The sequence below is a fragment of the Acomys russatus genome, chromosome 6 (assembly GCF_903995435.1).
Source record: "Acomys russatus chromosome 6, mAcoRus1.1, whole genome shotgun sequence".
Lineage (NCBI taxonomy): Eukaryota > Metazoa > Chordata > Mammalia > Rodentia > Muridae > Acomys > Acomys russatus.
The window spans coordinates 58,634,620-58,658,902 of NC_067142.1; the positions used below are offsets into that span (position 1 = coordinate 58,634,620).

Here is a 24,283-nt window from a genome sequence, read left to right on the forward strand (position 1 = left end):
TGAAGCCCAGCCTCCCCGTGGCTTTCCAGTCATTTCTCTGCCGTACTATGAAAGGCAGGCCCGTGGAACCCATAGCACATTACCCCTGCGCAGAGGCAGCAGCTTGTTCTCCAGCACATCCCGGGCATCCGTGCCTTCATCCATGAGATCCAGCTTGGTGATGACACCAATGGTCCTCAGACCTGCGTCGTGAACAAACACAATCCTCACTACACAGTTGCAACAACAACAACAAAAAAAGTTTGAAAACAAAACAAAGCAAAAAACAATTCTAGGGGCATGCATGTCTCAACACTAAATGGAAGGCTCGTATTCCAGGCCCTTTCTCTCTAGCTCCCTCTGTTTCTGGTCTGCTGTCACACAAGTCTGCTCATTATCTGTGTAAAAGGGGGGGCGGGGGGAGGAAGGTCACAAACCTATTTATCCATGAGATGATTTTCAATCCAAGAGAGAAGAGCAGCTATGTCACAAAAATACTTCGAAATACAGCCATGTTTCACTTAAACACAGAGACATGGTTTGAGAAATGTTCTGTTTGTAGAATTAATCAGTATGCAATGCAGTCATCATAGAGTGTGCTTATGTAAAGTAAGTGGCACAGGGTAGTGTCTCAGCGGGGCCTCCTCCTCGTAAGCAAGAGGTACAGTCAACTAAGTTGTTCCAGAGTGGTCTCAAGAGTTATGTTCCATAATGACGGCATGAGACCACTGTCACATGTATGCATCCTACCATGAACAGAAATGTTGTTTTATAACATTGTAACTGTGTGAGTTATATACACAAAGCAAAGAAGGAAAAAGACAGAAAGTTTCATTATTTTTATTCGTATCTTGGCAGTGAAAGACGTCTTTGAATTCATGAAGAATTGAACACCATAGAAGCGCTCAGAGAAAGCAGAGATAGAAACGTTAGAATGTTCAGAAGACGAAGTTGATGAATCATATCAGAAAAATACCATTAAAAATAAATAAATAAATAAATAAATGGCTGTGAAGATACAATGCTCGAACAATTGGTGCCCTGGAGAGGAAAGCCCATGCCGAAACAGTCAGGCATTGAGAACAGCCGATTCAAGAAAACGTCCCAAAGTGAAAGTTGTGATTGTATAAGGTGAGTGAACTCAGACAGTGCCAAGCACAAGTGAAAACATAAGCAACCTGTCGCGTCAGTGTAAGATTTCAAACCACTCGAAACAGAATGTTCTCAAAGTTTTGCCAGAAGGAGTTTTAATAGGAAGCTGCATGGGAACAGTTGGGAGTCACGGCCATCTCAGCCTTCCCTTCCTAGCTGGGAGTCACGGCCATCTCAGCCTTCCCTTTCTGGCTGGGAGTCACGGCCAACTCAGCCTTCCCTTCCTAGCTGGGAGTCACGGCCAACTCAGCCTTCCCAGACACAAACTGGGAAACTCAAAGGCTACAGAAAAACTGTTTCAAAACTCAGAAGGCAAAAGAATGTAGAATTCTAATTTATCAATAAATGTGACAGTAGAAAAATCCCAGAATATTTAAACTCCTTTTATTTTTCTTATACCTAGTAAGGTACGTACCCTACAAAACAAGGGGGTAATCTAAAGAAATGAGAACTAGCAGCTATGTAGTGTCTTAAGCAGTAGGGTTACACCCCCTTTTTCTGGAAGGCACGAAGGCTGACACAATAGCTTATATTGGTTTGGGGAGGTGGGGCTCGAAGTGTTTCCCTGCCTGTTGCTGAGGTTTTGTTGGATAGATCTAGTTTGAGGGAGAAGCATTGTTCCTCCAAGTGCCATATGTCAATTAAGCATATGTTTATACATATATATTGTATATGTAATTGTAAGTAAATATAAAATAATTCACTATGGCTTTATCAAACAGCCTTAGTGTTATTTGTCCCTCCTCTTCCCTCTTCACCGGAGTTTAAGAGCGTGTAGGTATGGGAAAGTGATGTGAGGACTTATAAGTTTTCTTCCTCCACACGACCAAGTCAAATAAAAATTCAAAGGATTTAAATACGAAGAAGTAGCTATATAAACCTATTATACAGAGACAGGGAGTCAAATGCCGAATGCAACAGCTACAAAGGCTGAGTGGGTACCTCAGGAAACAGGGAAGTAGGAATCAGGGAGGATAGGATAAAAGACTTTTATCAAAAGGGTAGACAGTGTCTTTTAGCATCACCAACTGACTTTAAGATATATAGATATAGATAGCTATAGAGATAAATTAATAAAAATGCAACATTTAATATAATATATAATGTTAAATGTAATATACTATAAATATCTCAAGTGTGTGTGTGTATGTGTGACTTTAAGAAATGTATAGGTATAATTTTAGTTTTTAAAAGCTGGTCGCAAAGCATCTCGTTCCTACTCCTGTATTTCTGAAAAGGCAGCCAAATCCGGTGTACCAGAAATGGAGACTAGGCCTGTTTTCTTTCTCTTCACATTTGGCTCCACAAATAGGCAGCTTAAAATAATCAATGAATGAACTCCTGCTGGCAGTGCCAAGACCTGCATTGATGGATCTCAAAAAGCCATTGTCAGAAGAGATTTCAAAGGCTTTCGAGTCACGCCCCTGGGAATTTAAAGACCTGCATAAAACAGAACACATTGTTGATCCCTGATCCTGTGCCAGTCTCATTAAGAAGTCAAAACGAAAACCATATGGGATAGGTGCTATTACTTTCTCAATTATACAGGTTAGGAAAAGTGAGAAGAAAAATACACTTGCTTAAGAGGTCACAGCCTCTACACATGGGGCTGGAGTTTGGTGGTACTAAATCCAACAACTTCATTCCATTTATAATCACATTAATTTTTCTGCACCCCAGCTCTCAGGTTCTAGAAGTAATTAGCTGTGTTCTTTGACACTTTAGTCATAGCATCTAGTGCCACTTTTCTGTAGAACTAGGTGTTGCCTACAAGTCAGAATTCTGGAGATGGGAGTGATTTCCAGATTGAAGAGGTCTCTGGTGGTGAGGGAAGGGCAGGTTACAGGTTAAAACACTCTTTAACCCTCTTGATAAGACAAAAGTTTGGAGTGGTTATAATTTTTACATTTTATTTTGTGTGTGTGCTTCTGCTGTGCTTTTCTCCAATAAAGAACAGCCACAATGCTGAGAACCAGTGACTCCTAGGCTTGGCCTTGAGAAGACACAGATACTTCAAAAATCTGATGCTTATGCAGAGCAGAAGTTCAGTGCACTGACTTAGGAAGAGACCTCTCGCTCCTTCTCAGCTCTGGGCTGAGCATTTCTTCACTGGTAGGAAACAGAGTCTGTCAGTTGCGCAGCCACATGCCACAGCTCCCTGCTGCACAGGAGTAGTCATTAGCAACATGCCTAGCTAATTCTCAAAAGACCCCTTTTCTGAAGAAGAAGCTTTATAGGTACTCCAGGTCATCATCACAAAAAGGGGAAGATAGCGACTTTGAAATCTAAGCTGAATAACAGGAGTCTAGTAAACTGCTCAGTTCCATCTTCACAACTGGTATAAACAGGTCAAAGCAGCAGCAACAGCTCGTACATCTGTCGAATGGAAGATCACAGTGAAAGAGTCTGCCAAAAATCTTTGGCAAGACAGGTGAAAGGAAAAAAAAAAACAATTCCATTTTACAAAAGTAGAAATTGAAATACAAGTTCTAGAGCAGTTTCGTGGCAGCACTCTCCCATGCTACCTAGGCTTACTCTCAGTACACAGCGCATTATTAAAATGATGCTGCCATTTCTTCCATGCGTGTGTGCTGTTAACTGTAAGCAGTGTAGTTCTTTTCGTCTCGTTAAGAAGTGGAACCAAACCAAGCCACAGACAACTGATCTTTGAAGAGGAGAGCTGCCACAGTGAACATCTGACTTAGAAAGGTTAAGTGGCAGAGAAACAATTACTGCAGGTTAGTGAGAGAGCTGATCTGTGTTCTACAACAACTGGAGGCTGGGTGCATACAATGACTTGCGGAGCTTCCTGGCAGGAAGATCCAGAGTGCTCATTTCTTGTGATTGCTCCTTGCCATTTTAAAATGTTTCAAAAACATATTAGTTGTACAAGAAATGTATCATTTTGTAAATAGAAATAAGAGGTTCAAAAACGTACAATTTAAGTCAGCTAATCTTTTAAAAGCCCAAGTGTTTTTGTGACTCAAACAGTAGAAGAAAACAAAAGTCAATTAAGAATTTTCATTTAAGAAAATCATCAATCATTTCTGCGTTAGGCCATAATAATAATCATGGAATTCAGACATATCCTTCTTTGGTGAGTGTACTGTGTGTATGTGTGTGTGTGTGTGTGTGTGTGTGTGTGTGTGTGTGTGTGTGTGTGTGTGTGTGTGTGTGGTCATGTCTGTGTGTGCATATGTCAGGGGCATGCACATGCACATGTATTCACATTCATGTAGAGATCATAGGCTGATGTCCTGTATCTTCCTCCTTTACTCTCCTCCACCTCATATATTGAGGCTGTAGCTCTCTCTCTTGAACCCAGAATTAGTTGATTAGCTAGTCAGTCTTCTCCAAGTGTCTCCTCGTCTGTTGTGCCCATGTGTTGGGATCATGGGCATGCTGTCACACCCACCAGCATGTCCGTGGGTAGCAGGGACCTCAGCTCTGGTCCTCATGCTTGCTTGCATGGCCAGTACTTTATTCACTGAGCTATATCTCCCCAGCCTTAGACACGCTTCTCTTTTATAAACTCTAGGAAACTAGACAAGCATTGATATGAAAACTGTTTCAGACATTGAACAACATGTCTCAAAGAACTGTGATAGTGAGAGAAGAAAAACAGAATCAGCTTCACAGCCACTTTCTGCTTCGCGGCACTTTTCAGACGATGAGTAGGAGGATGCCATCCAAAGAGACATCATTAGTCATGCTTAATTCAGGAGACACAAGCTAGCATCTAAGGACACTGGGATGTTGGACTTTGCAGAATAGCACACCAGATAAGGAGAAGCCAAGAAAAGAAAGAGCTCCAGAAATTTTCATGGGGGCTCTTCAAGTCTCTGTAAACAGAGGTATGTGTTAAGTAAGAACTCCATTTGGCTGGCAGAAGAAAGAAAATGTCTAGGATATGCTAGGCCAAATAACTCCTAGAGCTTTCATAGGAATGGGAGTCATTAAGATCCTGCCAGAAAACACAGAGAGAAACTGGGGAAGATGAGGTACTAGAGACACCAGATGGGTCAAACTACAGGAAACACCACTGCAGACCAACTCTATGAAAACATGAAAAACTGCATTAAAACAAACAAACAAATTCAAACTGACCTTCAGGTAATGTAGCTACTTTTTAAGATAAAATCTGGTACACTTTTAAAGAACACAATAAAATTCAGAACCCAATAAGGTAAAAGGAGACAGCTCGGTGCTTAAAAGTACTTGCTGCTCATGCAGATGACTCAAGTGTGGGTTCCAACACTCATAACAGGAAGTTCAGAACTGTCTGCAACTCCAGCTCTAGGAGATCCAGCGCCCTCTTCTGGCCTCCATATGCACCACACTCATGTGCACATATTCTTACACAGACACACATATAAACACAAAATTTTTCAAACTAAGTCTTTTTAAAAAATACACCATACGTAAACTCATATCAGAAAGCTTTCTATACAGTTCCATAACATTTGGAAATTGGGGGATAGGTCTTGGAATAACCAGAGGCTATAAAAGAAGTCACAAGGAAATGTCAGAATACAGACAGAATCCTCAGCTTACTATGGTTCAACTCAGCATGTTTTTTAAAATATGATGTATTTGTTTTTACTCATGTGTACGCATTTTGAGGTCACAGAAAAACCTTTAGAAGTAATTTTTCCATGTGGGTCTTAGAGATCCCAGGGTTGTCAGGCTGGGAAGCAAGTGTCTTTACCCAATTAATCATCCTACCAACCTAAGGATCTTTGGATTCTATGAAGGTGCAAAGGAAGACTCATTCAGTAGAGCCCACATTCTGAATTTTGCTCTTTGATCCTTTCCTGTACTAGCTATCTGTTCTAGAATACATGGCTTTATGATACTAAGCAATGACAGAAGCTACAACTCCTAGCCTGCCCAGAAGAAAACAATGGGTTCTCAGAAGTATATTTTGATGCTAAGCTATGCTGTTTTGTACATTAAGTATATTCATGGCATTTTAGAATCTTATTGTATTTTTTATTTATCAAAACCTAGTTCTATCATACGTGAAGGAGCATCTGCATTCTAAACTGAATAAAATAAAGCTCACCATATCAAAGTGTTTGGTATATAGTGACACCAAAACTTAGCTGTTTTCAAATGGTAATGCTAGCTAAGGAAGGTTTAAAACCAACAATTTAAGGATCTATCTGAAGAAATTAGAGGATAACAAATTAAATCCAAAGTAAGAAGTATGATTAATAAAAGTGGAAGTAAATTGAATAGGGTATATATAAGTAATAGAAATAGTCAATTAAATCAAAGGCTCATTGTTTGAAAAGATTGGTAACATTATTTATGTTTACTCTTTAACTCAACTTTTACTGGAGTGCTCAACCAAAGCAAGAAGGACAAATCAAATTGTTTACAGTTGTGAAGAAAAAAGAGTTTGTTTGTTTGTTCATTTGTTTTAGGTGAAAGAAAAACTTTGTACCCAACATGATTTATTCTATATGTAGAATATCTCAAAGACCCAACAAAATCAATGAGTAAACAAGTAAGTTTATTGAGATCACAGATTACAAGGATACAAAAATAACTTATATACTGTGTTTATACTAGCAATCAAAAATTAAAATACTAGGGATACATCTAATGAATTTTATATGGAAAATATAAACTGAAAGTTATATTTGATGAAAAGACTTAAAGAAATAAAAAACCCATACAATGTTGTTTCAATGCTATCCAATAAAACTTATAATAAAAAAATTATCTTTGTGTGTGAAACTTTCTCAGACAAAAGCTATTAGCCATATGAAACTGAGTACCAAAAGTACACCAATATGATAGAGGAACTAATTTTAAATTTTTATTTACCTTAAACTAATTTAAATTTTAATAGCTTCATGTAGATAGATGATAACATATAAGGTGGTAGGAATTGTAGATGTAATGTTATTTCAAACAAAAATCCAGTAAGCTTTTTTCAGAAATTGAAAAACTGATTAAAAATTTAGATGAAACTATAGCATATGTATTATAGGAGATAATACATATGTTTACATAGATATTTATAAAATCTGTTTCAATCCTTGCTACAAAGTTCTAATAATCACAACAGTATAATACAGGCACAGGGATAGCCACACAGACAACTGTAATAAAGTAGCAAGGCTGGAAGGGTAAATATAGATGTAATAACTTATCAATAAAATATCAAACATATAATACACGAATGTGCATATGCATGCATGTATAGTTAGCTTTGGACAAAGATATCTGTGTAATTCAATGGAGAAGAAATAATCTGTTTAATACAAATGATCCCAAAACTGAGACTTTGACTTTTCATTCTACACACACACACACACACACACACACACACACACACACAGGATCACAGACATAAATTTAAGCTAAACCTATAAAACTTCTCAAGGAAAAGCAAAGAAGAATTTCTGTAACTGTAGAGAGGATGCAAGAAGTATGCGCTCCATAAGGAGAATTGTAGAATTGGCATCCAAACATCAAAGTTGAAATCTCTTCTTCTAGATCTAAAGTTCAAGACTAAAACAATAAGCTACAGAGTGAGGGAACACATTCAAAGTATACAATGAAACATTTCCAATAAAACGTATTGTGAAAACCTCATAACTTAAATCTAGGAAGACACACTTTAATTTAAAAACAGGCAAAGGGATTAGAAGTGTAGCTCAGAAAGAGAGAACTTGCTTAGAAAATGTTTGTTTTAATCCCCAGCACCGCAAAAGGCTCGAATAGACACTTCATAAAACAGTACATACAGACGGTAAACAATGACTCTCAGTGTTGCACACCAGAAAAGGCAAGGCAGTACCAGCACAGGGCATTCAAATGACAGCAACTGAAACTAGAAAGGCCAAATGTCAGTCAGCACATGGAATGTACTGGTGATAAAGCTTGTGCAACCTCTAACTGGGTGTCGGTTGAGTAGGGCTCTTCAGATGCTACTGTGTGTTGATACAGAAATCCCTTCCTTGGCTGTTTTCTCAAGTGAAGGAAGATGTGTGAACAAAGAGACGATGCACATTGACAATCATGATAGAGTTATTTGTGATCCTTCAAAACTAGAAACAGCCTAAACCTATATTCAAAGGTAGGCACATCGTCAAAACGGGGTACATACACAGGGAAATATAAGTCGGCAACTCACAAACATGAGTGGGGAAGCCGGCAGCAGTGAAGCCATCTCAAGAGGGAGGCGAGAGTGATGAGTGCTGCTGCACTACCCCAGTCCAGGGAAATGAGAGACAGACAAATCGAATTTACAAGGACAGAAAGTAGTTTCAAGTGGGATGTGCTGGTCGAGACTGACTTGGGAGTTCACACAAAGGAACCCTTGTGGGTGATGGAAATGCACCCTAGATCACCTGTGGTGGGCAGACCGTGGTCTCAACTTTGCCAAAACACATCTGACTTCATACTTACAATGTATACCTCCCTGTGTGGGCCTCTGGTCTATAGTAGCCTCAATTAATCCCAGTGACCTTGGCGGGGGGAGGGGAGGGAGGGAGGGAGGGAAGGAAGGAAGAGAAAGAGCAAGAACTGGGGTAGTAGAGGTATTACATTTGTATCAAACATAGAAATAAAACAGACTTAGGAGCTAAATCTAGAGAAATCTCTGGGCACTGTTGCTTCTGTGTAGACATAACTAGAAGCAGATAGTCAAGAAACAAAGAGGCCACCTTAAAAAAAAAAACTTGATGTGCCAAGTTTGTATGAGAAGTAGGCAGATCCTGAAAGATATGTTTCTCTCAAGAAGGGCAACAGCCCCCATGCCTACTTCAGCTATGACAAAAAGAGAATATTTTTCAATGCCCAAGTTCACATAGCTAATAAGTGGGGAAGCCAAAACTCACACTCCGGCAGCATGGCTCCTCGGTTTGTGCTATTAACCACTAGCTCAGCTTTAATATGTAATTCTTGCATTGTTACAGTTTCATTAATGTAAATTCTTAATAAGGCAAAGTTTCCAATGAATGTGTTTGCTTTTTAGCAGAACAGATGGTGCTTTCATTGCAGCGTGCTGCTGCGTCCTGGTCTCGCCTAGCTGCTAATAGCTTTCACTGTCCTTCATGACCCATCTTAACAGTCACCAAATGGCCCCAACATACCATGTTCTGGTCTAAATAACAACTCTCACCTCCTTCTTGTCTTCACTCAACCCCAGTTCTTTCTTTTGTGTTTTAGAGGAGACAGCATAGTCACTTGGGTGACACAAAGCCCTGGGCTGAGGAAAGAGCTGATACAGAAATTTTTCTTAATGATTCTCCAAACCAAAATCTTCTGATACACAGAAAAACACAGCTTGGTGCTGATCAACATCTGGTCGTGACACCTGTTACTTCTCCTTGCTGCCATCCTACCAAATGCCTCCATGGTCAACAGCAACACACACACACACACACACACACACACACACACACACACACACACACACACACTACCAGGATGGCTTAGCATCCTGGGATTCCTTATCACCCTTAGTTCTACCACTAGCTCCAGGAAGGGCTGCTATGTATGAAGCTGATGCTGTATGCAGGTCTCTGACTGTTTTATTCCTTGAGCCTGCATGCCCTTTGGGCAGTTCCCTCTTCCACAGTCACATCCTACACGGGTGTAATCTGGAATTACCTGTCCCCGCTATAAATCAAAAGTGCTAGCATTCTAGTATCTACCCATAGTTCCTAGTCTGTAGTCCCTCTGCTCTTTATAAAAATACACTGTCATTCTCCACTCTTGTCCAGAAGCCCAGTCCTAAAATATTTCCTTCTCTAAAGCTTATGGGTCTTCTTCTTCCTTCTTCTTCTTCTTCTTCTTCTTCTTCTTCTTCTTCTTCTTCTTCTTCTTCTTCTTCTTCTCCTTCTTCTTCTTCTTCTTCTTCTTCTTCTTCTTCTTCTTCTTCTTCTTCTGCTGCTGCTGCTGCTGCTTTAGTTCCTTCCTTTCTTCCAAAGACTTACAGTCCACCTCTCAAACTACTTTTAAGATATCCTCTATTCTCTTTGCCACATTCTCACCCTCCTAACCAAGCTGGCAAAACCCTGACCCCAAAGCAATCAAGATGTTTCCCTCAACCCCCCTGCTCCTGAGTGTCTCAGAGAATAGTGGAAGCATGGTGCAGATGGAGTCAGCCTTCCACGGTGCTGTTCAACACAGTTCTCCTCAGACGTCTACACTACCTCCCTCCCTCTCTCCATCCTCTGGACTCACCCTCAACCCTAATTCTAAGCATACAGACCTTCCAGATATGTACAGTAAGGATAAGGTTGGGGGGTGGGGTCTAGCTGCACACATACTCTCTTACTTTACTCATCTGCTTTGGCAAAAATAAAAATAAAATAAAAGTTTTACTCTTTTACTGTCCACAGTATATAGCAATCACTCAAGAAATGTTTGGAAGATTTAAAAAAAGGAAAAAAGAGTGGGCAAGATGAGAGAGAAAGTGAGGAAGGGAGGGAGGGAGGGAAGGAAAGAGTTCTGGAAAATCAGACAAGGAAAATGCAGAAGTTATAGACACTTAGAAGAGTTGTGGGGTTTTGTTTGGTTGGTTGGTTTTGGGTCATGTTTTATTTTTACTGCTAAGAAACAATTACATGGATCTACTTTGGTTGTATATTTAGGGAATGGCTTGCAGAATGTTTTCAGGGAAACATTTTTTAAATGTTTCTGTACTAATAGGAATGTGAAAACCAGGAGCTCTTATCAGAGTCTTAGAGTAAGATGTAACTGCTTAGGCAGCTATTCGCTCTCTCTGTGTCAGACTCCACCCTCCTTCCTCCCTCTGTGTGTGTGAGTTGTGTTAGTGTGTGTGAGAGTTGTGAGTGTGTGTGTGTGTTAGTGTGTGTGAGAGAGTTATGTGAGTGTGTATGTGTGTTAGTGTGTGTGAGAGAGTTATGTGAGTGTGTATATGTGTGAGTGTGTGTGAGTTATGTGAATGTGTGTGTGTGTGTGTGTGTGTGTGTGTGCGCGCGCGCGCGCGCGCGCACGTGCGTGTGCATGTTTGCAGTGCTGTTGTCCATATGGCCTCAGGCAAGCTCTCTCATGCACTCTCTCACTTAGCAATGCCCCCAGTTCCCTTTTCTCCTTCCCTTGAGTTTTTCTTTTCTTTGTCATTTTTAGAAGGGGCCTTCCTGCGCTGCCTCAGCTGGATGGACTTCAGTTGGTTTTGTCACCGAGGCAGGTCTTGACTTTGTGATCTTTTTGCCTGAACCTCTAACTAGTTGGTCTTACCTGCCCGTGAAACCAGGCCCGGTTTCAGCCTAATTTTGAATTTGAATTTTGAAAAGAGAAAGCCCTGATGGCACAATTACTCTGTAACAACAGTAAGGTCACCTTAATTAAGTGTTCTCCGTTTGCTATAACTTACATTGCTGTAAAGAGAAGTTCTGAGAAAATATTCACGTTACTAACTGGCAGTTAAATCAGCAGAAATAGGAGGACATATTTTTTAAGCATTCTTTCTTCTTTCTCTTTCAGCCTTTCCTGCGAACAGCATTTCCTTTTCGGTGTTAAGTTTTTAGATGCTGACTCCACAGAGCAGCTCAGCAAGCACTGAAACTTCTTCCCACCGCGTCTTTACAGTGACCCCCAGTGGCAAAGGAACGAATATATTGGTACTAGTGGCCCACACCTTTCTGGGCTTCTACACTGACAAGTTCCATCTTAAAACAGCATATTTACACTGTCAAATTTTGCTTCTTTGTTCTTATTTTTTAAATAATCCAAATATATCTTTCTCTCCCCCCCTCCTCTCTCTCTCAAACTCCAAACATATTCATGTTTTATGACCTGGGCCATCTTATTTCCCCAACCAAAAAGACAATGCACAAAATATGCATCATTATTTAAAATTTGTTTCTGGGGAAAACTTTATTATGGTATGTCTCTGCTTGCTTTCTGTTCCTGTGGTAAAGCCCTGAGCAAGGGTAATTTAGGGAGGAAAGTATGTCGGTCAGCTTAAACGTTACAGACCAGAAACCAGAGAGGAACACTACTTATTGGACCCAACTCAGGCTCAAGGAGAGCTGCTGTCTTAGCTCAGGTCCACCTGCCGAGATATGGTACTCCCTACAGTGGGCTGGGTCCTCCTATATTACTTGGCAGTCAGGAGTTTGCCACCACGGACATGCCGGCAGAGCAATCTGAGGGAGGCCGTTCCACAGGTGAGACGCCCTCTGCTCGAGTGTGCCAAGTTGACACTGAAGACCAGCCGCCATACACTCAGTTCTAAATGATATACAGAGCACTTCTCTGTCTCTTAGCCTTTATTTTCATTTTAGCATTCTTGTGCATGTGAGTGTGTGTGCGTGTGTCAGAGTATGCAAATGGAAGGTCAGCGACAGCTTTTGAGAGTTTTATCTTGGGTCAGAGGGACACCCAGAGAGCCATCTTGCTGGTCTATAAGATGCTTTTTTCAGAGACTGAGATCAAAGTTCTTCACTGCTCTTAGGCAAGGTTGTTCTTGAGGGAGATGACTTACCGCTTTGCAAATGTGCTGACTGAGAGCATCAGATTTAAACTTATCTGAATTGTATAGGCATAAGCCCCAATTACATGGAGTAAAACACGTGAAATAAAGTGTCTACAATGTAAAGTATTAGCATGCATTAAACGTCTCATGACTCAGACTTTGGTGTCTAACAATGATATAATCCAGCTGCCTCCTATGAAACTTCACATGGAAATTTTAAATCTTATGTGTTTGAGGCCCTTGATGTCTATAGGGAAGACGCCTAATTTTTTTTTCCTTGTTCAAGCCTGGTAAATGCTCAATGTAAAAAGATGAATAACTGGACAGAAGGAATTAAACAATTTTTCAAAAAGCACATATCTTTTGATTTTAGCCAATATTCTTAGCACTTTATAGTTTTCATTCCTTTTATAAATAAGCTCAAAACTGAATTCTTACAGGTAAAATATATTACATACACTATTTCTCTTTAAACAGCAATGCATATACTCAGATCTATTAATTTAACATCAGTGATATTTATTTATATTCATATTACTATATTTTTATTTATATTAAATTTCTTTTTACTTTTATTTTAAATTACAATATAATAACTTCATTTCTCCTCTCCTTTTCCTCTTTCAAAAGCCTCATGTATGCCCTTCCTTGCTCTCTTTCAAACTCATGGTGGTGCGTGCATGTGTGCGTGCGTGCGTGCGTGCGTGCGTGCGTGCGTGCGTGTGTTTCTTAAAACCTGCTCAGGCTATATGATGTTATTTGTATGTATGTTTTCAGGGCTGACCATTCAGTACTGGAAAACCAGTGTGCTTCTCTCAGAGGAAGATAATTTCCCCCCCCCTCAGCATTCCTTAGTAACCTGTAGTTCTTTGTGTAGGGTTGAGGCCTCATGGTCTTTCCTCTATCAAATTTGGCATGTCTATTGTCTACAAGTCTATAACTTGAGCATGTAATCAAAGCAAGATCTCAAGGTAAAGATGGGAATCTAATTTTGAGGAAAGAATGGATGCAGAAACAAATACAGTGCCAGAAAAACAGGTTTTCTGCTTGGAGCATTCCTATATATCTTACTTATAAATATATTCATTTTATCATGAGGGTTGACTGCATTGCCAGGTATGGGAAGTTTCTTCTCAGCTTAGCATCCAGGGTTCTCTCTGATGAGACAACAGAGGGATGCTTGCTAAACAGTGCCGAGGGCTACATCAGCTTACAGCAGGCATGGACTTCAGCTTTGCTAGATTAAAGTGGAAGACAGGAGGGGAGAGGAGAGAGGGAGGAAGAGAAAGGGGGGAGGGGAAAGAAGAGAAGGATGAAGACATACAACAACATGCCTCCATAAACCAACGAAAACTAGCCTCCTGATAAGTAGCTAAGTAATGTTAATTCTTGTTCAATTCACAAATTATCTCAAGAGAAAAATGAATTCCACTTTTCCAGCCAGAGGGCTAACATTTTTCATGGGCTGATTTTATACTCCGAGAAGGCATGTAGCCATGCTAGAATCAGAAATGAAATTCATTTGGCTGTGAACTAAATCACCATGATAGGAGTCTCCAAGCACATCTGCCTTCTGGTAAGGCCTTTGAGCAGCCCTCTATTGCAGATGACAAGCTTGATGGGTAGTGCTAAAATTCTGCTGTGCCCCAAAGATTAAAAAAAAAAAAAAAAGGCAGTGACAGTCATCTTAGGTAATGGGCTTGTGTCCAAGTAATAAATCAATACCACCACAAAATGGGAGTGTCGCTTGATAATGAATTGAATTGCCCCACTTAAGGTATAGGTGAACCTATAAAACACAGGTGCCCACTGGTAACAGAAACACATGCTGAACAGAAGGGTAAACACAGTGTCACTATTATACAACTGTTAAAACCTATTAGGAGAGGAGTCCCTTAAGCCACCATAAATAATCTTAATGTGACTTTTAAAGGTATCTCCCCACTAATCAACCTCTGAGCCTCTATCATCTGCATCTATATCTCACCTTTCATACTGTTAAAATGGAAACAATACAATCTTCTCCTGTAACCAGGACTTGGATGGGTACAGTGTATCTCATCCCCACTTCCCTAAGTCAAGAATTTGCCTAGTCTGTTTATCTTGTCTTTATCTTCTCTGCATTTAACTTATCAACTGCCTCTCTCATCAATTATTCCCATCTCAACACACAAGGATGTTGTGACATCTCCTATATTTCAGAATGTCCTCTTAATCCCTCACTACCACGGCCGCTGCACTCTTCCTTCTGTTTACAGTAAAACTTAAAAATTCTAACTCTAGTTCTTGTCTATTTCCACATGTTCAACACTTCTTAAACCCTAAGGATGTTTTCTTACCACACACTTCTTGCTAATGCCACCAAGGACTCTTATGTTCCAAACTCAATGGCCAGCTTTCCAGGCCCATTTTCATTAGTAGAGAACATAGAATTCTGGCATATATACCAAGACTAGAGGTAGTGATGACACAAGGCTATTTCAATGTTGCTTTCTTTCTGTTTGCCACTGCATCCTCTAAACCTATCAGTGGGAATGAATGCTGAGCTAAGAAGGCTACTCACACAGGGAAGCAGCTTTGCAGCACTTATGGGCAGTTTTGACCCAAGGTTGAACATAGATTGTGATGACTTGGCTGAAGAAGAGAAGCAAAGACATATGGTGCCCTCCCTTTTATGTCTTTTGGAAGAATGTAGGCCACTTCGTTACATCATAGAATAATGTCATTATCCTAGAGCCACCGGCACCCATGTTCTATTTCTGACTGTGTCATTGGGCTTCCTCACCATTTTTGAGCTGTATAACTGGTTGGTCTACCTACCATATCACTCTTCTTAACCTTACGATAGAATTTGGCAAAACCAATATCATTATCCTTCTTAAAGATCGTTGTCTTACTTTCTAGCATCCAGTATCTACTTGGTTCTCTGCCACTTCTCCGTGACTTCATTTCTCTTCTGTTACTGGAGGTCTTCCAGGTTCTTCTCTGGCCCGCCTCTTTTTTCTATATGTGTTCATGCCCTAAATGATCACATCTGAAAGCTCAAGCCTCCAGATATTACCCTAATCCATCCCTTAGGCCTGTTGTAACAAACTGGAAGGTTAAAACAACAGGAATTTGTTGTCCTGAAATTCTAGAAAATGTGAGTCAAAAGCCAAGGTACCAGCCATGCCTCATTCCTTCCAGTCTCTAGGGAAGGATCTTTCCTTGTCTCTTCCAAGTCCTTGTGAATTCAGTCATCTTTTGTTGTTGTTGTTGTTGTTTTTTGTTTTTTGCCTGTGGTAACATAACTCTACCCTCTCTCTTTAATATGACTTTCTTCCCTGCCTCTCTGTGTCTCAAATATCCTTTTCTTTGTCTGTCTATAATGATACAAGTCACTGCCATAGGGGACCCCCCTAAACCCAAGATTGTCTCAAGACCCTTAACCCCTGAAATATGCATACTACATATTATGTCTCTTTTCCAGATGTATCTGTTTTAAACATGATAATTCACATAATTTATAATTAACTTTTCAACAAACACTTTTAATCAACTATGTAGTTTAATAACCTTCAGTCATATTTTGATGAAAATGACTTTTCTGTGTATAAAGCAAAACTGTCTAAAATAAACCACCTCTTGGGGAAAAAACTGTATAATTTTGTGTCTTGGTGCATATAATTCTAGTTCGGATACCCTTGAATAAAAAATAGCCCCTTGTGGTCTAAATAGGTCAAATTTTTCAGTTAGCCAAGGGCAAGTTTTTAGAAAAGATATATATGGCATGGTGAGGAGAGACAAGGCAAATCAACCCTGAGGGCCAACAGGGGAACAGATGTCACAACTAGACTGTCCTCACCGCGTAACTCAGAGGCATTCACATGGAAAACTTCTGGCTATTGCAAATGTGCAGAATGAAGGATGTCTGTGGGAATACTAGAGTAAATACCTCTGAAAAGGCCATCTTCCCTGAAGCACTAAGAAAGAACATTGCCAAAAATGCCAAAATACACTTTTTCAAAGCTGCTTAATTAAAAACAGGCTCGAAATGATCTGAAGGGCATTTATCCCAGAAAAACAGATGAATCTCCGTTAAAAAAATGGCATGCTGGGTGGTATATCAGCCTGCTCTGGTGCCATCTCAGGCCCCCTGCACTGTATTCATCTTGAAATCCAAAACCTCTGTCACCAGAGTGAAAACTGGCTTCTTGGTGAGCCCAAACAAGGCATACAGGGCTGGGGAGTACCAAAATACAATTTCAAAATGATTGCTATTATTTATCCTGTAGAATAATTCCCTAAAAATTGCCACCCCCATAGCTTTTCCTTATTTAACCTGACTCAGATCCTACTTCGTATGGAAGGCCTCTACCCCAGAGACTATTTGTCAAAAACAATCAGTGGCAGTCCTTTAACACTGTAGCTGCTTCAGGCAGTGAGAACAAGTGGGACAAAGAAGTATCGAAACAAAAAAAAAGAAAAAAAAAAAAAGAAAAGTTTGGGATGAGGAGTTCACAAGGGCCTTTACGATATCTGTACATAAGCATAATTAGAACAGACCTGGGAAACCTCTAAATTTTCACCTTCTGGACTCTGTGTTAACAGAAAGTTAAGGAAAAGGAGGGGCAGTAGACTTGGAGCCTTGGTGCCATATACATACAGTGAGTCTGGGAGAGCTGTTGACTCTGATATAAGGAAATTGCTGTAGAGTTATTAGGCATCTGTGAAGGGAACTGAGCAAGGCTGGAGTGGCTGCCTACAGCAGAAAACGCTCATTCAGGAAAAGTGCCAACCAAACAAGTAACAGTAGCTGCAGTCAGTATCTACAGGCTGACTCTCCTGAGGCAGTGGTGCTGGAGAAAGAGTCCTGATTTGGGGCCTTATCTGGGCATTGATAGCCTTCATCTGCACTCTTCTAAGCCCTCATCTCAAGGATGCTGGAGAAAGCCAAACAGAAACAAACCAACTGTTATTTCAGAACTTGAGAAAAGCTCCAGAATTGGAGCTGCAGGGACATAGACAAAGCTGAAGATCAGAGAGATGGTTTGTGCAGGTCACTGTTAGGGCTCTAGACCCTTCCTGTACCTCCCATAATGCACAGCTGCTTCCTCAACCTCAGGGGAGGATCCAGTGGCTTTCAGAAGAAGCTGAGTCACATGGTCTTCAGACTCAGACATTAGGTGATGTCATATGAAGTCAGAGACATTAGTAAAATCTATATATGATGCCCAGTGATGAAAACTATTTTCCTTTCATCTTAATGGTGCATTCTCCCTCTTGGCTTCAAACACATTGGGTGTATGGTCTACCCTAGACCCTAGAGAAATTATCGATTCTAGCAGCTCAGAAATCCTACTAACAAAAATGGCCAGGCTACAGCCCAATTGCTGTATGGAAAGCCCACTGGGTCATGGATTCCAATCTTGCACATGCATCAGCTTTTCAGTGTTCCACTCTCATCAAGGAACAAGCAGCAGAAAGTCACCGCATATTTGACGAAGGCCTCTAACATCCAAGACAGAGACCAAGGCAACCAGGAAACGACACACTCAGAGATTAAGTGCATTATAAAGGAAGAATCTGCAAAGGTTCTAATTAAAATCCTTTATCATTGCACTCATGAAACCAAGAGCAGTCTGCGATTTGTAAAACATAAAAATAACATGCATAAAATAAGAAAATGCTCTTGGAACTTCAAAAATCCTACCCAAATGGAAAATTAATTAGAGGAGGAAATCTAGGTGACTAAATCATACAAATGTCTAGAAAAAAAAAGATTGAGAAGTGTACATTAGAAGAGGAATAGTTCAAAGGAGAAAATAAGAAACAGTAAGAATTAAAAACAAAGATTGAAGATTGAAATTTCTCAACTCGGAGAAAGGAACAATTAAAACATCAGCCTAAGAAAGAGACTTTTCTGGATTCTGACATACAAATAGCAAGAAAAAGGTCCCTGGCTTTAAACTGTATATCAAATAAATACAAACTAAATAATCTGTTATGTGTTTTGTTATTGTTGTTGTTGTTTACATTTTCTACTTTCAAGAAACTGTGAATAAAAGACAACAGAAAGTGTTGTCATGGAGACACTTGGGAAGCTCCTTCAATAGCTCAGTAAACAGAGTCTCTCTGTTGTGGAAGTTTATTTTATGAGGTTTGAAACTGTCTATGTTCCTGGATTTCATTTAATGTTATTTTTAATTATGTAGTGTTTGACTCTATTTCCTATTTATTCTTCTTCCAGCATCTGAAAACATTTAGCAACATTAACCTTGTTAAATTTTCTGAAATCAAGTCAGGAGAATTTGGGCTACCTGTACGCACACTGCATTCTTCCAAAGATTCCTCCCCATCACAACGGTCACACACTCACCTTGAGGATCAACTTCTTTGGCTAGCTTCAGCGCATCCGAGTTTGCGAGATCTGTGTTGGCTGGGGTGACGGCCAGGATCAGACAGTTCTCCCTGGTGATGAACTGCATAATCATATCTCTGATCTGATACTCAATATCTGGTGGCTGGTCTCCCACGGGCACTTTCGTTATTCCAGGCAAGTCGATGAGCGTTAGATTTAACACTGTGTGTGAAAGAATGGGAGAGTCTTACAGATACCTTCTGTCTAAGAGACACCCAGGAGCTGGCCTAAGGGACACCGCAGGTAGCTGCGCCATCTGCCACTTAGCTCATCTTTACATGTTGTGTACGTGAATGACTACACTGCAAGTGGGGAGAAGGAAAAGCATTGCATACAAAATGAGCTCGCCAGTTTTCTCTATTTTTACATGACTGTGCTGAGCCAAATGATCATCTTAACATAATCTGAAAGGCATTGATTTATATGCCTACCAGTTCGCTGAGAGAGCTCTCATACCCTAGCTGTCATAGCTAGGCGGCTATAATTGAAAGACCGAACATTAAATGCATATGCTGTCTGCCAGTCTTGTGCATCGCCTTCAAGTGGTATAAAAATTCTCTGAGTAGCAGTCCCCCTACCCTTTGAAAGCATCATATGTTATTTGCAGGAGGTTAGCCACTTAGCCTGTGGGGAAGCTGTGAGCCATTTGTGGTGCTTTGAGTGGAGGGAACGGGCTATGATAAGCAGGCAGTGATAAGGTGACTCCAGTCCAACCTGACTACTGTCCCCTTGACGTGAGTACTAAGTCCTTATGGGAACTCATACTGACCGTCTAGGGGGAAAAAATCACACTTTAGGGACTAGAGAGATGACTCAGAGGTTAAGAGTACTGGCTGCTCTTCCAAAGGTCCTGAGCTCAATTCCCAGCAACCACATGGTGGCTCACAACCACGTATAATGAGATCTGGTGCCCTCTTTTGGTGTGCAGGTGTACATGCAGGCAGAGCATACTATACATAAATAAATAAATCTTTTTTTTTAATCACACTTGTTTCTCAGGAATAAAATAAATAAAACTATAAAGATACTACAGGAAGAACAACAAGGAAAGATCAAATAAATACCTCTAAAAATTTTTGGCACAGTCTGAAGATAATAATAATAATAAAAAAGGAAGTTTTCATGTGGCCACCTTGTAATTTCTCATTTCTGAAAATGTTAATAAAAATAAAGGATTTTTCCCAATTCCCAAGTCAATTACAATGTTATCAGTCTCTCCAGTCTGAACTCTTTGAGCTGTAATGGAGGCATCAGGACCCCAACATCCCAGAGACCCCGAACTGTTTGCTGCCCCACGATGCACGTGAATTTGTCCAGTGAAACTGTCTAAGGAGAATCGTGCAGATTCGAATGTCACACTTACCGTGCGGAGAGTACACTCGTAGGTTGATGGGTATAGACGAGATCCCTTTATTCATCCCTGTCACTCGGTCTGTTTCTGCCTCGATTTCATGTCGAACATCATCAAAATCTGTGAATTTTTTTCCTTTGCAATGTAGAAATTCAGCATATTCTAAAACGAAAAAACAGGGTTATGCATGAATTTGTGTCACGATTACTTCAAGGAAACAATCTCATATTTAAGTACAGATTAAACCACTCATGCTGTCCCTCAGCTATCAAAGCAGCTCTGTAGGTACGCAGGGCGATGACGTTCTAAAAATGGCACAATTGCTAATTTTCACAACAAATCAGAAATACGTGTGGCTGCTTAAATGATTAAAAAAAAATGGTACCCTGCTATTAAAGACCTTAGATCCTGAGTGCACACAACACCTACCTACTCACACTGTACTGTTGGCATCTCCTTCAACACTGCCACTCCAACAGGATGGAATGCAATGCTATACAAATACATCTTCAGAAGCTAGGTGACTTAGAAACAGTATTTGATTGATTCTTTTTAAATGCAGTGGTTTAGATTTAGCAACATATTATTCAAAATGCCATATCAACTTGTAGAAGTTTTCTCAAGAAAAAAAGTATTACATCAAACATATTTGCCTTCACTCAATAAAAATTACTATATAGCAGAAGAAAGAATACTAAAATAACTATATAAATAACAAAAAATGGAGGGGTTTGTTTGTTGGTTGGTTGGTTGGCATTATTTTTCTTTTATTACACTTGGTTTTTTTTTTTTTTTTTTTAAGCAATGTCTGGCTATGTAATCGAGGCTAGCCTGAAATTTGCTATGTAGTCCAGGCTGGTCTTAAATTCCTGTAGCGGCCTCCTAAGGACTGGAATTAGAGAAGCGTACCAACATCTCCCAACTGCTATACTACCAATTTTGATACCCATTTCTAGAAATATCTATGAAAAAAAAAACCCTTTACAATAGTCATAATAGTAAACAAATGCTGGCAGATGTTTTCATTTCTCCAAGCTGAAGAACTGTTCCATCAAACATACAATAAGGCTGAGCATCTCGGGCTCAAAGGACAGTTGAGGCAAGGACTGGCAGCCTTTGTACATTCCTTGTCACAGACATTGAGAATCCACCCGACAAAACTGGCTAAAGCCAATGGGGACATTTTAGGATGTGGCCCCTCCTCATCGAGCACCTTAGCACTGACTTGAAGAGCCACAGAGAGTACCATAAAGCTAACATGGGCTTCGTGGAGGAGGGTACAAGTCTGCACTTTAAATGCTAGGACACGCAGAGATAGAAAAGTGGACAGGGACAGGGAGTAGGAAAAGACAGGAAGTAAGAAAAACAAGAAGCAGAGCAGCAACAGAGCACTGAAAGTATGGGAAGCATTTCTTGCCATATAGGAAGAAGGAAGAAATCAAAATCAAAATCTTAATTATGTCAACAAATACCTGGCAGAAGTCTCTGCCTGCGCCCAATCACCGAGGGCAAACTAAAGATTTGACCTATTATTTGAGGGCTTAAAATTCAGTTTTAATTGGAAAATAATTCTTTATGCCGACATGGCATCAGCTTCCTTATCTCATTCCATTGGTTTTACCATTGCCTCCCAGTGCTGCGCAGCACACTCCGGCAAGTGAAGAGATCAAGGAACTAATCTGAGTGTGCACACTCAGAGGTCACCTTCTTCCTGAGACTCTCATCATTTGCCCTTGCTTATCTGACTACTGCTCTAGTCTCCCACCAGCAGACAAGCATTTCCCAGCTCCTCCCCGGCAGGGGACATAGAAAGGACAAAGCCTCCTGAAGGGGGACTAAGGAGTTCTGCTCTGAAATGACCTAGCTTTCCAAACGCTAGAGTGACAGTCACAGAGTAGCACACGTGCTGTCTTTCCTATCAGTGTGTACCCACAGAATGTGTCCCTTCTTCTTGGGTTCTCTGCACGATAAGCAATCCCACTCTCTCTCTGAAAAATGCTGAGTGTCCTCTCGATGTTGGTGGACACACCACCATGGTCCATCAGGCCTCAGGGTCTGTCCTGGAGTGATCACTTTGTTTCTTCCTACAGTTTTACTCTACAACCTGCCATTACTATCAGAATATAATTCGTCAGAAGATGGGGGCTTCATTTCATTATCCATTTAACTTGCAGGAATGTGAGGTCTCAAAGGTAAGAATAAGGCCAATGAACAGGAAAAAAGGAAATCATATCTCAAAATCAATCAATCAATCAATCAATCAACCAATCAATCAATAAATAAATATTATGTATGAATATTAGCATAAGCAATGCCCTAAATTTGAACCCCACCCCCAAACACAGTGAAGAGTTGGAAAGAAAGCAATTTAAAACAAAATAGAACTCTTTATTTGCCAGTTCAATATAGTCTGTGGAAACGCACTCTTGAGGACTTGCAGCTATCCTAATTATTACTATTAGAAAGCTCAGAGCTCTCCATTGTGGCCACATCTTCATCTGTTAATAAACTTGAGTAGAATAACTAGTCAAAAATGCAGAGACTAAAGGACTGTTGAGTACTGTTCCCTAAGTGGGAAACCCATATCACAACCTTGGAGACCTAGGGCACACCATGGAAGCGGGGGTAGGAAAGTCCACAAGACCTGGAGGGCTGGGGCCTCCTAGAAACACTGCCTTCTGGAGATGACGCGCTTGGTGGGATCATGAAACACAGCAGCTGTGGCAGCGGAGGCACAAGACCCACATACAGAAATCCGACAGGAAAGCGCAAGGGGTTAGCTGAGAAGAATGGTGTCTTTAGGAGCATGACAGGGACAAAAGAGAGCCAAGAGGAGTGAATATGTGTGCAATACATTATGTAACTGTTTCCAATTGTCATTTAAATTAATACAAATTTAATGACAAAAATTTGAGTGACACAAAGGGGGGACAGGCTTCCTTTAGTGCCACTAGATGGCACCTACTTGCTTTTTCTGAGGGAACCTAACTGATGCCCTTCCAGAAGGTTGTAAAACCAATGAGATTTTTTTTTAATTAATTTACTTACTTATGCACTTTACATCCAGATCTCAGGCCCCTCCCTCTTCTTCTCCCAGTCCTACCTCCCTTCCTCTTCCCCCTCATCCCTCCCCTACTCCTGAGAAAAGGGGAGACCCACCACCACCAACCCCCCACCCCCAATTAGAGCACATCCTCTTCCCCTGTGCTCTGACCAAGCAGCCCCACCAGGGAGAAGTGATCAAAAAACAGGAAATTAGATTTAATTTAGCTTCCGGACTCCTGAAAACAACTTTACCTTGGAACTCAGAGCGTCTATGTATGCAGGATCATTGGAAGCCTTTGTGTCCCACACATGGATTCTGGGATGTCTTTATTTACTTAGTTATTTATTGACCCTTTATTGAAATCTACTTGCACAAAGGGGGGTTTAACAGAGGGAAAGAAACTTCAAAGCTTATGAGGTTACCAGCTAATGGAGTTACTTAGTAGCGATGTGTACCTGCTCAATGCTAACAGTGGCAGACAGACAATAAAAGACAGGGGGTACAGTCAGGTGTGGTGGCGCACGCCTTTAATACCAGCACTTGGGAGACAGAGGCAGGCAGATCTGGGTGAGTTCGAGGCCATCCTGGTCTACAAAGCGACTCTAGGACAGCCAGGGCTACACAGAGGAAACCCTGTCTCAAAAACAACAACAAAACAAAACAAAAAAGATAGGGTTGCTAGATATTGTGGGAGAATTTGGAGTGATAACTTTGTTTCAATAAGACTTCTTTGATATGATAAAGTGGCATTTGAGCAAAGACTGAAGATTAGGAGGGGGCAAGCTATCTCTGTGTGTAAGAGCTCGAGGACAGTCACTGAAGCCAAAGCACTCTGGGCTTGCTGAGGAGGAGTAAGATGGCCAATGTGCCTGGAGATGATGGAAAGTC

The 24,283-nt window shown here is 40.6% G+C and overlaps 1 protein-coding gene across 5 annotated transcripts in view; it reads right to left on the reverse strand.

Moving 5' to 3' along the window:
* Dnm3 (dynamin 3) overlaps positions 1 to 24,283 on the reverse strand; it is a 448,546-nt gene that overhangs the window by 306,264 nt on the left and 117,999 nt on the right. For all 5 annotated transcript variants that reach the window (XM_051147697.1, XM_051147696.1, XM_051147695.1 and 2 more), the window contains exons 3-5: positions 20,362 to 20,511; positions 18,957 to 19,160; positions 84 to 182 (exon numbers count right to left, since the gene is read on the reverse strand). In XM_051147697.1, the coding sequence (XP_051003654.1) occupies positions 84 to 182; positions 18,957 to 19,160; positions 20,362 to 20,511 (453 nt within the window). The remainder of the gene's footprint in view (positions 1 to 83; positions 183 to 18,956; positions 19,161 to 20,361; positions 20,512 to 24,283) is intronic.